General features: G+C 39.1%; 1 protein-coding gene across 1 annotated transcript in view; it reads right to left on the bottom strand.

Annotated features, from left to right (window-relative positions):
- Window positions 1-698: 698 nt before the first annotated feature.
- LOC115215199 (39S ribosomal protein L13, mitochondrial) overlaps window positions 699-14819 on the bottom strand; it is a 57099-nt gene continuing 42978 nt past the window's right edge. The window contains exons 5-7 of the mRNA XM_029784391.2: window positions 9753-9839; window positions 4775-4896; window positions 699-831 (exon numbers count right to left, since the gene is read on the bottom strand). Of these exons, the coding sequence (XP_029640251.1) occupies window positions 789-831; window positions 4775-4896; window positions 9753-9839 (252 nt within the window). The 3' untranslated portion in view covers window positions 699-788. The remainder of the gene's footprint in view (window positions 832-4774; window positions 4897-9752; window positions 9840-14819) is intronic.

Genomic DNA, 14819 nt, shown 5'->3' on the forward strand with positions numbered 1-14819 from the left:
TTACACCCCTGGCATAAGCCACAAGGTTATGGTCTCACTTGGATTGCCAGGTCTTCTCTACATATGTGTATGTATATATGTGTGTGTGTGTGTATATTATACACACATATGTATGTAGTGAATGATGGCTCATTCCCGCCAGTGTCATTGGTTTGTAATCCACCAGGAAAGGAGAATCAGGCTTCGTGACATGTTGGACAATCTTTGTAATGAAAACACTCATCAAACCGTATCACTCGTTTCCAGTTCCTCACACAAAATATTTCCAAGCTGTCAGTTTTCCAAATCTGGGAGATTACCAAACTCATTTGGAAACAACTGAGTGCTGACGACAGGAACGGCATCTGGCAATACAAGTAGACATCAAAACAACAACAACAATGATGAAAACAACAAAGATGAAGATGATGAAGATGAGGATGATGAAGATGATGATGGTGAACATGATGATGATGAAGATGATGAAGATGAAGATGATGATGAAGAAGACGATGATGACAACAACGATGATGATGATTTGTTTTGTGAAAATTCTTTTCCATTGTTGCCAGTTGTTTACTTCTGCAACCCTTACAGACGGAAGAAAAACCAAAATTTTGTTTATTATCTCAGCAACAACAGATGTCAAAGATTTTAAAATCTTGGTTTACTTTCATTAAAACAAAAAATAAAAACAAGGAATACAAAAAACACCAATAGCATTTTGGGATTTTTTTTATTTTTAATTTTATTAAAAACTATGAACACAAATGAATTTTACAAAGTGACGCTGAAAAGTCTGCGGGTCCTTAAGCTTTTTGATCACGTTCCTCGTAAGCGTAATCCGATGGCCTGCAATGATAAAGAAACAAAATAATTAGTCATGACAAACATTCTGCTTCAGTTTTGAGAATATAAACATACATTCGGTGTTAAGATTCTGTGCATTACACATAAAATGCATTTTGTGATATGCTGTAGGCATACAATTACACATATGTACAGATATACATACTAAAATATATATATATATATATATATATATACATACTAACATATATATAGATAGATATATGTTTGAAAAGATAAGTAGAGATGGCTTTTTTTTTTTGGATAATTTATATTTTAACAATAATGTTTACAAGGAGTGACTCTGATATGAGATTTGAGCTTCAAATAGTTTTTTTTAAACTGAAAAGTGTGTTTTACTGGTTGCTTAAATAGCAAAAATCTTTTTCTTGAACTAATACACACACACAAAGTTATCTTTTTCCTAATATTTTTATTTGTTTCAGTCATTAGACTATGGCCATGCTGGGGCACCACCTTAAGGAATTTTAGGTAAACAAATTAACTCCAGCACTCTTTTATACTTGGTTATTATTCTATTGGTCTCTTTTGCCAAACTGCTAAGTAAAGATATGTAAACAAAACAACACCTGTTTTGAAGTGGTATAGTGGGGGACAAACACACATATATTTATATGAAGGGCTTCTTTCAGTTTCCATCTACCAAATTCACTTAGAAGGCTTTGGTTGGCCTCAGGCTATAAAAGAAGACACTTGCCCAAGGTGCCACACAGTGGGACTGAACCCAGAACCGAGTGGTTGGGAAGCAAGCCTTTACCACACCTGTGCTTATATATGTTATATACTAACTGGTGCAGGTGTGACTGTGTGGTTAAGATATTTGCCTCTCAGCCACATGGTATCCAATTCCGTCCCACTGTATCGCATTTTGGACAAGTATCTTTTACTATAGCCCTGGGCTGAACAAAGCCTTGTGAACAGATTTTGGCAGATGGAAACTGAAAGAAGCTTGTCAGGAGTGGTTATGAGGTAAGTAGCTTGCATACCAACCACATGGTTCTGGTTTCAGTCCCTCTGCGTGGCACCTTGGGCATGTGTCTTCTACTATAGCCTTGGGCTGACCAAAACCTTGTGAGTGGATTTGGTAGATGGAAACGGAAAGAAACCCGTCATATATATATATATATGTATGTATGTATGTATATATATATAAAATATTATTTGAGACAAAACCACTATTTTGCAAAACAAACAAGGAAAGACTTAATCAATACATAAAATTTAATAAATAGTGGTTTTGTCTCAAATAATATTTTATAATATTTTACTATAAAATTGGATTTAATCCTAAATCTGATTTTTTTTCCCTGTAAATTTGGATATATTCCCTAATATTTATTATGTATATATATATATATATATATATATTTTGTGTGTCTGTGTTTGTCTCCTCAACATTTCTTGACAACTGATGTTGGTGTGTTTATGTCCCCCGTAACTTAGCTTTTCAGCAAAAGAGACTGATATAATAAGTACTAGGTTTACAAAGAATAAGTCCTGGGGTCGATTTGTTCAACTAAAGGCTGTGCTCCAGCATGGCTGCAGTCAAATGACTGAAACAAATAAAAGAATTATGCATATGCTTGTGTGTCTCTCCTTGTCCTGACATCGTGTGATGGTTGTAAATGAGCACCACCCTCATACAAGTGGTGTCATTTGTTTTCAGTCTTCTGTAAGAATATATCAGGTGATGGGGGAATATCACCTTGCTTGACAACAGGTGAAGGTTGGCGATAGGAAGAGCATCCAGCCACAGAAACACTGCTTCAATGAAATCCATCCGACCCATGCCAGCAAGGAAAAGTGGACATTAAAACAAGATAGATGATAAGGATGAGGATGTAAGGTGTAGGTATGGCTGTGTGGTAAGAAGCTTGCTCCCCAAACCACATGGTTCTGGGTTCAGTCACACCACATGTCACCTTGGGCGAGTGTTTTCGACTATAACCCTGAGCTGACCAAATCCTTATGAGAGGATTTGGTAGATTGAAACTGAAAGAAGCCTGTTGTTGATACAAGTATAAAAGTGTAATTGTGCGAGTGTGGTGCATGTGTGTGCTGACAGGATTTGAACTCAGAATCATCAGTCATTTAATGTCCACAGCGTCGCCTTACTGGCACTTGTGCCCCGTGCTAGTAGGGTGCCAAGAGCACCATCCAAGCATGATCGTTGCCAGAGCAGCCAACTGGCTTCCGTGCCAGTGGCACGTAAAAAGGCACCATTCGAGCGTGATCGTTACCAACGTCGCCTTACTGGCACCTGTGCTAGTGGCATGTGTAAAAGAATTTCGAGCGAGGTCGTTGCCAGTACCGCCTGACTGGCCCCCGTGCCGGTGGCACGTAAAAAGCACCCACTACACTCTCGGAGTGGTTGACGTTAGGAAGGGCATCCAGCTGTAGAAACTCTGCCAAATCAAGATTGGAGCCTGGTGCAGCCATCTGGTTCACCAGCCCTCAGTCAAAATCGTCCAACCCATGCTAGCATGGAAAGAGGACGTTAAACGATGATGATGATGATTCCCAGTACTTGCATGGATCATACAGAATTTGTTGAGGCAGATTTCCGACAGCTGGATACCCTTCCCATCAGTGACCCTCACCTGTTTCCAAGCAAGGTAATATTTCCCAATGACAAGATATGTTTTTCACAGAAGACTAGAAACAAACAACCTCACGTGTATGAAAACAGTGAAACTTGTTTACAACCATCACATGATGTCAAGGTAAAGGTACACACACACACAACCCCCCCCCCCATACAGACACACACACAAATCCACGCATACACACACCATCAGCTTCTTTCAGTTTCCATCAACCAAATCCACTCACAAGTCTTTGGTTGGTCTAGGACTATAATAGAAGGCACTTACCCAATGTGTCATGGCGTGGGACTGGACTCAAACCCATACTGTTATGAAGCAAGCTTAGCCACATGCTTTCCCTGAGACCAACTGGTTTAGTCTCTTATGACACACACACATATGGAATACCAATTCTAAACGCTGGAATATACAGAGTCTCAACTCTTTGAGAATACTCTTCGCATCTAATGTTTTTTATACAGACACCGACTTCCAGCTGTTCAGACAAGACATAAATGGCATCAATGTCACCAGTCTCAGACAGTCTGCAAATGACAGAAACACAGTCTCTTCCGGCTGATTAAACCATTACAAAATTATTAGAATTAAGAAAAAAATAATAATTCTTCACCTTTAAAGTTCAAGAACACCCGACAGACAAACAATTCTTCACCTTCTTCGTTTCGTTTCTATATCACTTTCGACAGACATTCCTCACAAATTATACTCAACCTAACGTTGTTTCCATGAAATACATAAATATGATAATGCGGTTTCATGACCAGTAAAACGAATAAGTTATCATCGTTGTTTGTTTAGCTGCAGTGTCTGTATGAATTCCACTTCTCCACCAAGGACAGCCAGACTGAACACACTGATGCCAAATGTGGCATTTCGCACAGTTTTTGAAAACACAACTTAAACAAAATTTTATTTTATTTTTCATTAGTCCTATTAATCTCTTTCTGTGGAGATGCCAAGTTGTGTTTCTCTGATGAGACGACAGAAATAGGAGGCAGAAGCTAAATAATCTTTGAACCATTCCAACCTCATTTGTAGAGGAAAACCACATTAAAGTACTCAGTATAAAAGTGGATGGCATTTGAAAGGGCATCCAGCAAAAGAAACCATGCCAAAGGAGACACTGGAGTACAAAGAAGTCCTTGGACCTGTCAGATCCTGTCAAACCATCCAGTGTCATCATGGAAAGCAGATGTTGAATAATAATGATGATAGTGGTGGGGAATGAAAATGATGATGATGGTAGTTGGATGGTGGTGATGATGATTTCAAATATCAGAGAAGGCTGTCTATTTAAGGAAAAAATTCTAATGACTTACCAATCAAAAAGTTTGGGGAAATTTTCAATTTCTTCCTTTGTATAATCGTCCAGATATTTCGGAACAGGTTGCAGCTGTCTCAGTTGATCAGATACATTCCGCAAAATCTCAGCCGGAACATCCTAGAAAATAATTCAAGACAAGGAAAATAAGTGAAGAATTAATTTAGTTTTACATAGATTTATGTGTGGCTGTGTAGGTAAGAAGCTTGCATCCAAAACCATGTGGTCTTAGGTTCAGTTCCACTACACAGCACCTTGGACAAGTGCTTGCCAATATAGCCTCAGGCCAACCAAAGCCTTTGGTTGGATTTAGTAGATGGAAACTGAAAGAAGCCCACTGTGTGTGTGTGTGTGTCATCATCATCATCATATAATGTCCACTTTCCATGCTAGCATGGGTTGGACGATTTGACTGAGATCTGACGAACCAAACTCCAATCTGATCTGGCAATATTTCTACAGCTGGATGCCCTTCCTAATGCCAACCACTCCAAGAGTGTAGTGGGTGCTTTTATGTGCCACTGGCACGAGGGCCAGTTTGGTGGTACTGGCAACGGCCATGCCCAAAAGGCGCTTTTTATGTGCCACCTGCACAGGAGCCAGTCTAGCGGCACTGGTGACAACCTCGCTTGAATGTTTCAAGTGCTAGTAAGGCAACGCGGTAACGATCACGCTTGAATGGTGTGTTTAATGTGCCATCGGCACGAAGGCCAGCTTGTTGCTCTGGCAACAATCTCACTCGTATGGTGTGGATACAAAATCCTGTAGCATTTTAGACATATTAACTTTGAAGACACTTTGTCAATACCGAATGCAATATAAACTTTTCAGCGTTTGCTCTAATGCTTTTCTTATTTCTTTCAGATGACTTCAATACTAAATTGTTTAATATTTCTGCAATCTGAGTCCTCTAGAATGAGTGCTGACCAAACACATATAAGACATTGTATGCTGCGTGAATACAAACAGGGTTCCTCAGCGAAAGATGCAGCAAGAAAAATTGGTTCTACCAATAAAAATGAAGCCCCAACTGTCCAAACATGTCGACAATGGTTGAAACAACTTCGATCAGAAAACTTGTCCCTCAGTGATTCCCCTCAGGCAGATTGAACAAGTTCCCTCCATCTTGAGATTTTATGGAATATGGTGGAAGAAAATCTCACTTCTGTTGAGGCATTCTAGATTGATTTATCTTTCTCCTCTTGTCACCCTTACATCCACTGCCTCACCCCGGCCTCAAGACACACCCAAAAACCCAGTCCGTCCGTCCATCTGCCCTTCCTTCCTTCCCAGAATATTGGCTTTCTGAAACTCCCAGCTCAATGTGTTTTCTGTAGGTACTGACTTGCAATATTTCAAGAACATCAGCAACATCACATTCGCCTATCTCAGGAACCTGTGAAGGTTGTGGGCCCTGCCCCTTCCTCTAGACACAGCAAGTTAAAAAACAAAATTAAAAAATAACTACATAACATGTCCCATACATCTGTAGTTTGTTTCAAGAATCTGTGTAGTCACATGTAGACCTAAGCAACTTCTCAACTCTTTGATGTGAACTCTTTGACATTGAAACAGGCTGTATCTGGCCCAGATTTTCTACCTGTTTCCTGTTCAAACCAGCCAGATCTGGTGCCTCACATCTATCCTACAATGTTATGCTAATTATAAACGATCATCATCATCGTCGTCGTCGTCGTTTAACGTTCGCTTTCCATGCTAGCATGGGTTGGACGAATGACTGAGGGCTGGTGAACCAGATGGCTGCACCAGGCTCCAATCTTGATCTGGCAGAGTTTCTACAGCTGGATGCCCTTCCTAATGCCAACCACTCCGAGAGTGTAGTGGGTGCTTTTACGTGCCACCCAAAGCTACAAGATAATGCATGATTAATTCAAACCAATGTGAATAGAGAAGCATTACATGTGACAAAATGATTTGAATGCTAAAGAGTTAAAGAGATAACTGGAGAGAGAGAGAGAGAGAGAGGACTGAGTAGACAGGAGTAATGTGAAATGAAGTGCCTTGCTCATCATCATCATTTAATGTCTGTTTTCCATGTTGACATGGTTTGGATGGTTTGACAGGAGCTGGCAAACCCGGGAGCCACACCAGGCCCACAGTCCTCAGTTTTGGCATGGCTTCTACAGCTTGATGCCTTTCCTAACACCAACCACATTACTGAGGGTACCAGGTACCTTTTACGCGGCACTAGAATGGGTGCTTTCTATGTGGCACCATCACTAACAAGGTCACCAATAACCTTGCAAAATACAGCACACTGCCTGATCTAGGAATTGAACTGACATCCTCTTGATCACCAGCTCCTCACACCTTATCCACTGGGCCACATGTTCTCACAAAGCAGCAACAGTAACAAACACGATAAGAAAACAGATTTTAAACTCGACAAAGAAACAATGAAATTGAAATCTTAATAAGAATAAAATAAAATTGTGTAAGTGTTTTTTTCATTATGAATGAGGAAAGTTGAGATGCTGACACTAAAGAAAGCTGATGATAACAAAAAAAAAGGACTGGAAACAACCAACAAATTTATGAAAATATAAACAATAACAAGAAATGTGCTTAGAGAGGTAAAAATGATAATTAAAATGTGTGTGTATATATGTGTGTATATATATATGTACATTGGTTGTCTACAGGAAAGAAGTTCCTGAAAGAGTGAAGAGGAATGAATGAAATTGAAGAAATGTGGGAAGTGGGGGGACATAAAGAGCGTACAACAAGAACACAGATTAATTAGATTAAGGAGAGGTAATTAAAATTGTTGCTGTTGTTGTTATTCAGCCTCCAGGTCAGCTCTGATCAAGCATTCCTACTACCATGAATATAATATTTCTTGTGTTAGGTATAGCATATCTAGGACTACATTATCTCATGTGTCCTCCTCAGAGTGTTAACTGAGAGAGGGTTACTTGGTTGCTATTTCTAGTAGTTTAAGTGATGTATAGAATAACCAGCTGGTTGTGTCATAACTAGATTAGTAAGAAAACAGTGAAAGAAATATTAGATGCTGAAATGCAGGAAAGGAACTTGTTGATTCGAGTGAAAGAAATGAAGCTAGCATGATCTGCTGGATGTGTAATGTCAGTGTGCACACACAACAGGGTGTAAGCGCCCTGAGAGAAATGTTAGATATAAGAAGCATCGGATGTGGCGTGCAAGAGAGACGTTTGCGTTGGTATGGTCATGTACTGCAAATGGACAAGGAGAGCTGCGTGAAGAAGTGCCATTCCCAAACAGTGGAAGGAATCTGGGGTAGAGGGAGACCCAGGAAGACATGAGATGAGGTGGTCAAGCATGACCTTCGAAAGTTGGGCCTCACAGAGGCAATGACAAAAGACAGAGACCTCTGGAGGCATGCTGTGACTGAGAAGACCCGGCAAATAAAGTAAGTCCACAGCTGTGACCTACACCAGTGTCACAAAACCAGCCCACTCAAAAGTATCTTGGATCATAGGGTGACATGCCATGCTTGAGGAGACCCACTGAGTCGAGTACATCAACATCAACAGCAATATCAAAATCAAATCAAATGGAAATTGTGACCCCTGTACCGGTAACACGTAAAAAGCACCATCCGAACATGGCCAATGCCAGTGCCACTTTGACTGGCTTCCGTGCCTGTGTCATGTAAAAAGCACTATCCGATCGTGGTCGATGCCAGCTGTAGAAACACTGCCAGATCAGATTGGGGTCTGGTGCAGCCTCCTGGCTTCCCAGACCCCAGTTGAACCGTCCAACCCATGTCAGCATGGAAAACAGACGTTAAACGATGGTGATGATGATGATTTTTCTAGATACAACCTACACAGAAAACTTATCAGTTTCCCAAGATCCATCATATCTTGGAGGGCTGCAAGCACCTTTCCTAATTGTATTTAGATAGACCAATATACCTCAATCTTCCAAGATACATCTAGGCAGTTTAAGATCCGCACATCCAGAAAGGGGATGAACAATTTGATTATGATCAATGTTTTTAAATACATCATAACTAGGAACGTTAGGGTCAATCTTCTTAGATACGTCATATATCTAAGACATCTGTCATCAATCATCTCAAATACATCATCCATCAAGTCAAAAATTGCATCATAATCAACAAAGTCATGGCTGTGTGGTTAAGAAGCTGGCTTTGCAACCCCATGGTTCCAGGTTCAGTCCCACTGCACAGCACCTTGGGCAAGTGTCTTCTATTACAACCTTGAGCTGACCAATGCTTTATGAGTGAATTTGGTAAACAGAAACTGTGGAAGCCCATCATACACACACACACATATCTCAGGGATGTACCACCTAGGTAGACAATGCCTACCTTGATTAAAACAGATGGATAGTAACATTTCCCTTTTATGGCAAAATATGCACCAAATGCAATAAAATTATGAAGGTTACTCTTGTTACTTTGCATAAAATACAAAATATTTTATTTTTACGTAGATTAGGTAAGCATAATTCCCCCCTGCCTTTCAATCTCAATATTTAAACTACACATAGGACTGCTGTAGTACATGTGCTGCGTACACTCCTACAACAATGTTTTCTTTATGTGCTATAAAGGCAGAAGTAAATCTGCCTTCAACTCAGTCGCACACCTGTGTTTTGCTTATTTTTTGTGTGTTTTACTGCATAAAGATCACCAACTGCCTACCCTGAGTAATTACTGACATATGTGCATGATACACACACACACACACATAGGTAAACACAGTAAAGTGGTTGGCATTACGAAGGGCATCCAGTCTAGAAACCAGACAATTGGAGTTTTGACAGCTCCCTGGCTAGACAGCATCTGTCAAACTGTCCAACCCATGCCAGCATGGAAAACAGAAGTACTGGGGTTGACTTGTTCGACTAAACCCTTTAAGATTTTTTCAGCTAAACCCAGTGCTCCAGTATGGCTGCAGTCCAATGAACGAGACGGGTAAGAAATCAAAGACAAACGAAATTACCTCTTCTTCATACAGGTGAGTTCGGCGTATCATGTTAGGCCGAAGCAGGTTGCCAGGTAAGGTGCTGTAAATTGCTTTGTACATGACCTGAAAATAGAAACAAACAAAATTGCTTAACTTGAAAGGAAAACAATGACTGGACAGAGAGCTCCAGCTTGGCACATGATCAGATATTACCCTTTTTAACCCCTAAGTAGCTGCTACTACCAGTACTGTTGCTGTTGCTACTACTACTGCTGCTACTGCTACTATACTAACATGAACATTACATTCTGTCAAATGTAATGCTTATTATTCACATTGTTTTGAATTTATTATACACTAGCAGTATCGCCCGGCGTTGCTCGGGTTTGTAAGGGAAATAACTATATAAGCATTTTTAGAGATGTAAAGTATAATAGCCATCTCAATATAGCTAACCACAAAGGGGGGGGGTGTTACTGTAGCTTTTTACGTTCTGAGATTTAATAATAAATTTTTAGAGTTACTTCCCTTATATATGCCAAAAATGCATTAAAAATGAGAAAAATTGATGGTAAATTTTTTTTTAAATCGTAGACGCGCGCTAATACCCAGAAGGGCTCGATATGAATCACGACTATAAGATACCCGGTTTTGGTTAAACTGCACCGCAAAATGTGGGAGTAGTTAGGAATCTAAATCGTAGGAGACAGACAGCACACAACCTCACTTTTATATATAAAGATTATCTTGTAGCTTTGAGACGTGATTATTTTTTAGAATGGCATTGTAGGGTAGGCACAAAAGGTGGGATCAGGCTAGTTTGAACATCAAACAGAATATTTGGGACAGGCATGGCTAGTTTAAATGTTAAAGAAGTAATCCTTTGAGCATTCAGATCACCTTCGGCAACGTAAAAAGCACCATGATGCCAGTGCTGCTGACTGGCTCCCTCCCGTGCCAGTGGCACGTAAAAAGCACTCACTACACTCTCGGAGTGGTTGGCATCAGGAAGGGCATCCAGCTGTAGAAACAGTGCCAGATCAGACTGGAGCCTGGTGCGGCCTCCTGGCTTGCCAACCCTGGTCAAACCGTCCAACCCATACCAGCATGGAAAACAGACATTAAACGATGATGATGAGGAGGAGGAGGAGGAGGATTTATCCACATTGTTCTGAATTAATCTGGAATTATCTTGTAGCTTTGAAATTTTTATGAAGTGATTGCTTATTTTTAAAATAACATTGCAAGGTAGGTGTGAGAGGCCTGACCTGGATGGTTTGAATATAGCACTGGGAGAATGTTTGGACCAGGTGTTTCCAGTTCAAATGCTAAAGGCTTTAAGCAAGAGCAAAATGGGCCTCAAAGACATTAATTCAAACGGAATCATTTACTCAACTAGAATCTTCTGCTACTACTACTGCTGCTGCTACTACTACTGCTGCCGCTGCTACTACTACTGCTGCCGCTGCTACTACTACTACTGCTGCCGCTGCTACTACTACTCCTCCTACTGCTACTACTACTACTGCCACTGCTACTACTACTACTGCTGCTGCTACTACTACTACTGCTGCTGCTACTACTACTGCTGCCGCTGCTACTACTACTGCTGCCGCTACTACTACTACTGCTGCCGCTACTACTACTACTACTGCTGCCACTACTACTACTACTACTGCTGCCACTACTACTACTACTAATACTGCTGCTGCTACTACTGCTGCTACTACTACTACTACTGCTGCTACTACAACTACTACTACTGCTGTTGCTACAACTTCTGCTGCTGCTGCTACTACTACTACTACTACTGCTGCTGCTGCTACACTAACATGAACATTATTTTATTCACTGACTTGTTTCAAGCATTGGATTGTAGCCATGCTGGAGCACTGCCTTGAAATATTTAGTGAAACAAATCGATGCCAGAACTTATTCCGAAAACTATCATTTATTCAATTGGTGTCTTTTTTTGTTGAACTTATGTCATGGAGACATAAACAAACCAACACTGGTTATGAATTAGTTGGGGGACAAGCACAAAGATACGCACACAAGCACGCACACACATATGATAGGCTGCCTCACAATTTCCATCTACCAAATCCACTCAGCCCAGGGGTGTAGTAGAAAACACCCGAGGTACCATGCAACAGGACTGAACCTGAGACCACAACCTTGATTGAACAGACCTATGATTAATCAGAGGTATCCAACCATGAGTCACTTCTTTTAAGGAGTATCTAGGATTACATAAAGTAGCCTCTCATCTCTCTTTTTTAAAGATAACAAGAAGTGATGTGGGGGTGATTTGGTTGCTATTTCTAGCAGGATAAGGAACCATGCTGAGAGTTCTTAATATTTTTGAGACAAGTTTAGGAAACACTAATGCAGAAAAGATGGATCTCTAAGTCTTAAAATTATGGGCTTTTTTTCATTCCTTTTTCCTTTTCTTTTCTTTCATTTTTATGTTCTGTTGCAAAATTAAGAACACTTTCAGAACATGAAAAAACAAAAATAGCTAAATAAAAAAAAAAAATTTAAGAAGCAGCAACAAGAAGAATAAGGAACAAACAAGAAAATAAATAAATTACTTTTTAAAAAATACAAAAAAAATATAAGTTTACATTTAAAATTATAACTCTTGAACTCACCCCCTCATCCTTAACTCCCCCCCCCAATTACTGTCCTTCTGAAGGGGGGAGGGGGTTATTGCTTTTCAGACAAAAATAAATAAAAACTAAAAATATATTTTGTTGTGTGATAAATGATTTTAAGAATCTAATTTGATTTCAACAGACTGCGGGAAGCAACTACGATTACGGCAAATTAAAATTAGGTGTATGCATGAGAATCTGTGTGTATACATATTTATAAATATAGTGAAGGAGAGAGAGAGAGAGATTATATGTGTGTGTGTGTATAAGAAAAAGAGATGACAGAGCAATAAATAATAATCATATGAACTACATTGGCTTAAAGCTGTTTTGGCTGTAAGATGCAGTGGACCCATAATTGAGTACCTGAATAACATCCTACAGCTTCAACAGAGCCATAGATATGAAGCGCAATTCATTTGGGAAAGAATTACATTTGTGCCTAGACAGGGAACTGCATTAGCAATGAGAAAGTCAATAGAGATGTATATAACAGCAGTGCCCCAGCATGGCCGAGGCTTTGAGCTGAAACTGATAAAAAAAACAAGAAAAATATACGTCCAAAAGGTAATTATTATATAAAGGGAAAGTTTACGAAAATAAACAAAAGACGAAGGCAGGTGGTGTACAAACAAACAAATGTATTAGAATAGCGCTCAGGAATAGAAAAGGTCTTTTATGTTTTGAGCCTACGCTCTTCTACAGAAAGATACACAGAAAAAAAACAAGAGAGAAAAAAATGTGTGTAATAGCTAACGATCTATCATGGCATCATACATATATATATATATATATATATATATATATATTTATATTTATATATATATATATATATATATATATATATTTTGTGGTAAGTAGTTTACTTTCCAGGTTCAGTTCCACCGCGTGGTAACTTGGGCAAATGTTTTCTACTATAGCCTTGTGCGTGGATTTAGTAGATGGAAACTGAAAGAAGCCCATCATATATATATATATATATATATATATATATATATTTATATATAGTGCAGGCATGGTTGTGTGGTAAGTAGCTTGCTTACCAACCACATGGTTCCGGGTTCAGTCCTACTGCATGGCACCTTGGACAAGTGTCTTCTACTATAGCCTTGGGCCGACCAAAGCCTTATGAGTGGATTTGGTAGACGGAAACTGAAAGAAACTTGTCGTATATATATATGTGTGTGTGTATATAGGGAGAATTCACAAAAAACACAAAAGACGAAGACAGGTAGTGTAGACAACAAACAGATGTATCAATTTATATATGTGTATATATGTTTGTAACCCCCACAATCGCTTGACAACTGATATTGGTGTGTTTACGTCCCTGTACTTAGTGGTTCAGCAAAAGAGACTGATAGAATAAGTACTAGGCTTACAAAGAATAAGTCCTGGGGGTCGATTTGTTCAACTAAAGGGAGGGCTCCAGCATGGCCAGAGTCAAATGACTGAAACAAGTAAAATAATACAGAGTGTGTATATGTGAGAGAGAGAGAGAGAGAGAGATTTATAATTTTGGTTACTCAAGAATTATATTTCTGCCAAGCTACTGTATACAGCTAAGTTACATCACCGCAAGACACTGTTAATTACTAACGATAAACTTGTAGTCAATTACTGGCAAACATAAAGAAAAAAGGAGAAAAAAATATTCCCAGATAAAATGTAAACTTGCAAGAATCAAAGAGAATGAACCACTAAGTTAAAAAAAATAGCATTTTATGTTTTTATATATATATATATGTATACATATATATATATATATATTATATATATATATATGTAGGTCCCGGGTTGATTCGGGGTTAACCACAGTAAATAAGGTACTCAATACATAGCAGAGTAAAATTAATTTATTATATAGAAGGAGCTTCTACAGGACTAGAACTGTTTCATTCAAGAGAAATCTTCAAGCTTCCTGAAGATTTCTCTTGAATGAAACAGTTCTAGTCCTGTAGAAGCTCCTTCTATATAATAAATATATATATATATATATATATTATATATATATATATATAGGCGCAAGAGTGACTGTGTGGTAAATAGCTTGCTTAACAACCACATGGTTCTGGGTTCAGTCCCACTGCGTGGCACCTTGGGCAAGTGTCTTGTAAGTGGCTGACCAATGCTTTGTAAGTAGATTTGGTAGATGGAAACTGAAAGAAGCCCAACGTATATATATATGAGTGTGCATTTGTGTGTCCTTGTTTGTCCCCCAACCATCACTTGACAACAGATGCTGGTGTGTTTATGTTCTTGTAACTTAGTGGTTCGGCAATAAAGAATGATAGAATAAGAACTAGGCTTACAAAGAATAGGCCCTGGGGTTTGATTTCTTCAGCTAAAACCCTTTATGGTGGTGCTGTAGCATGGCCACAGTCAAATGACTGAAGCAAGTAAAATATATATATATATTAACATATACATGTGTGTGTGTGTGTGT

This window comes from Octopus sinensis, linkage group LG8 (genome assembly GCF_006345805.1).
Source record: "Octopus sinensis linkage group LG8, ASM634580v1, whole genome shotgun sequence".
In the NCBI taxonomy this organism is placed as follows: Eukaryota; Metazoa; Mollusca; class Cephalopoda; order Octopoda; family Octopodidae; genus Octopus; species Octopus sinensis.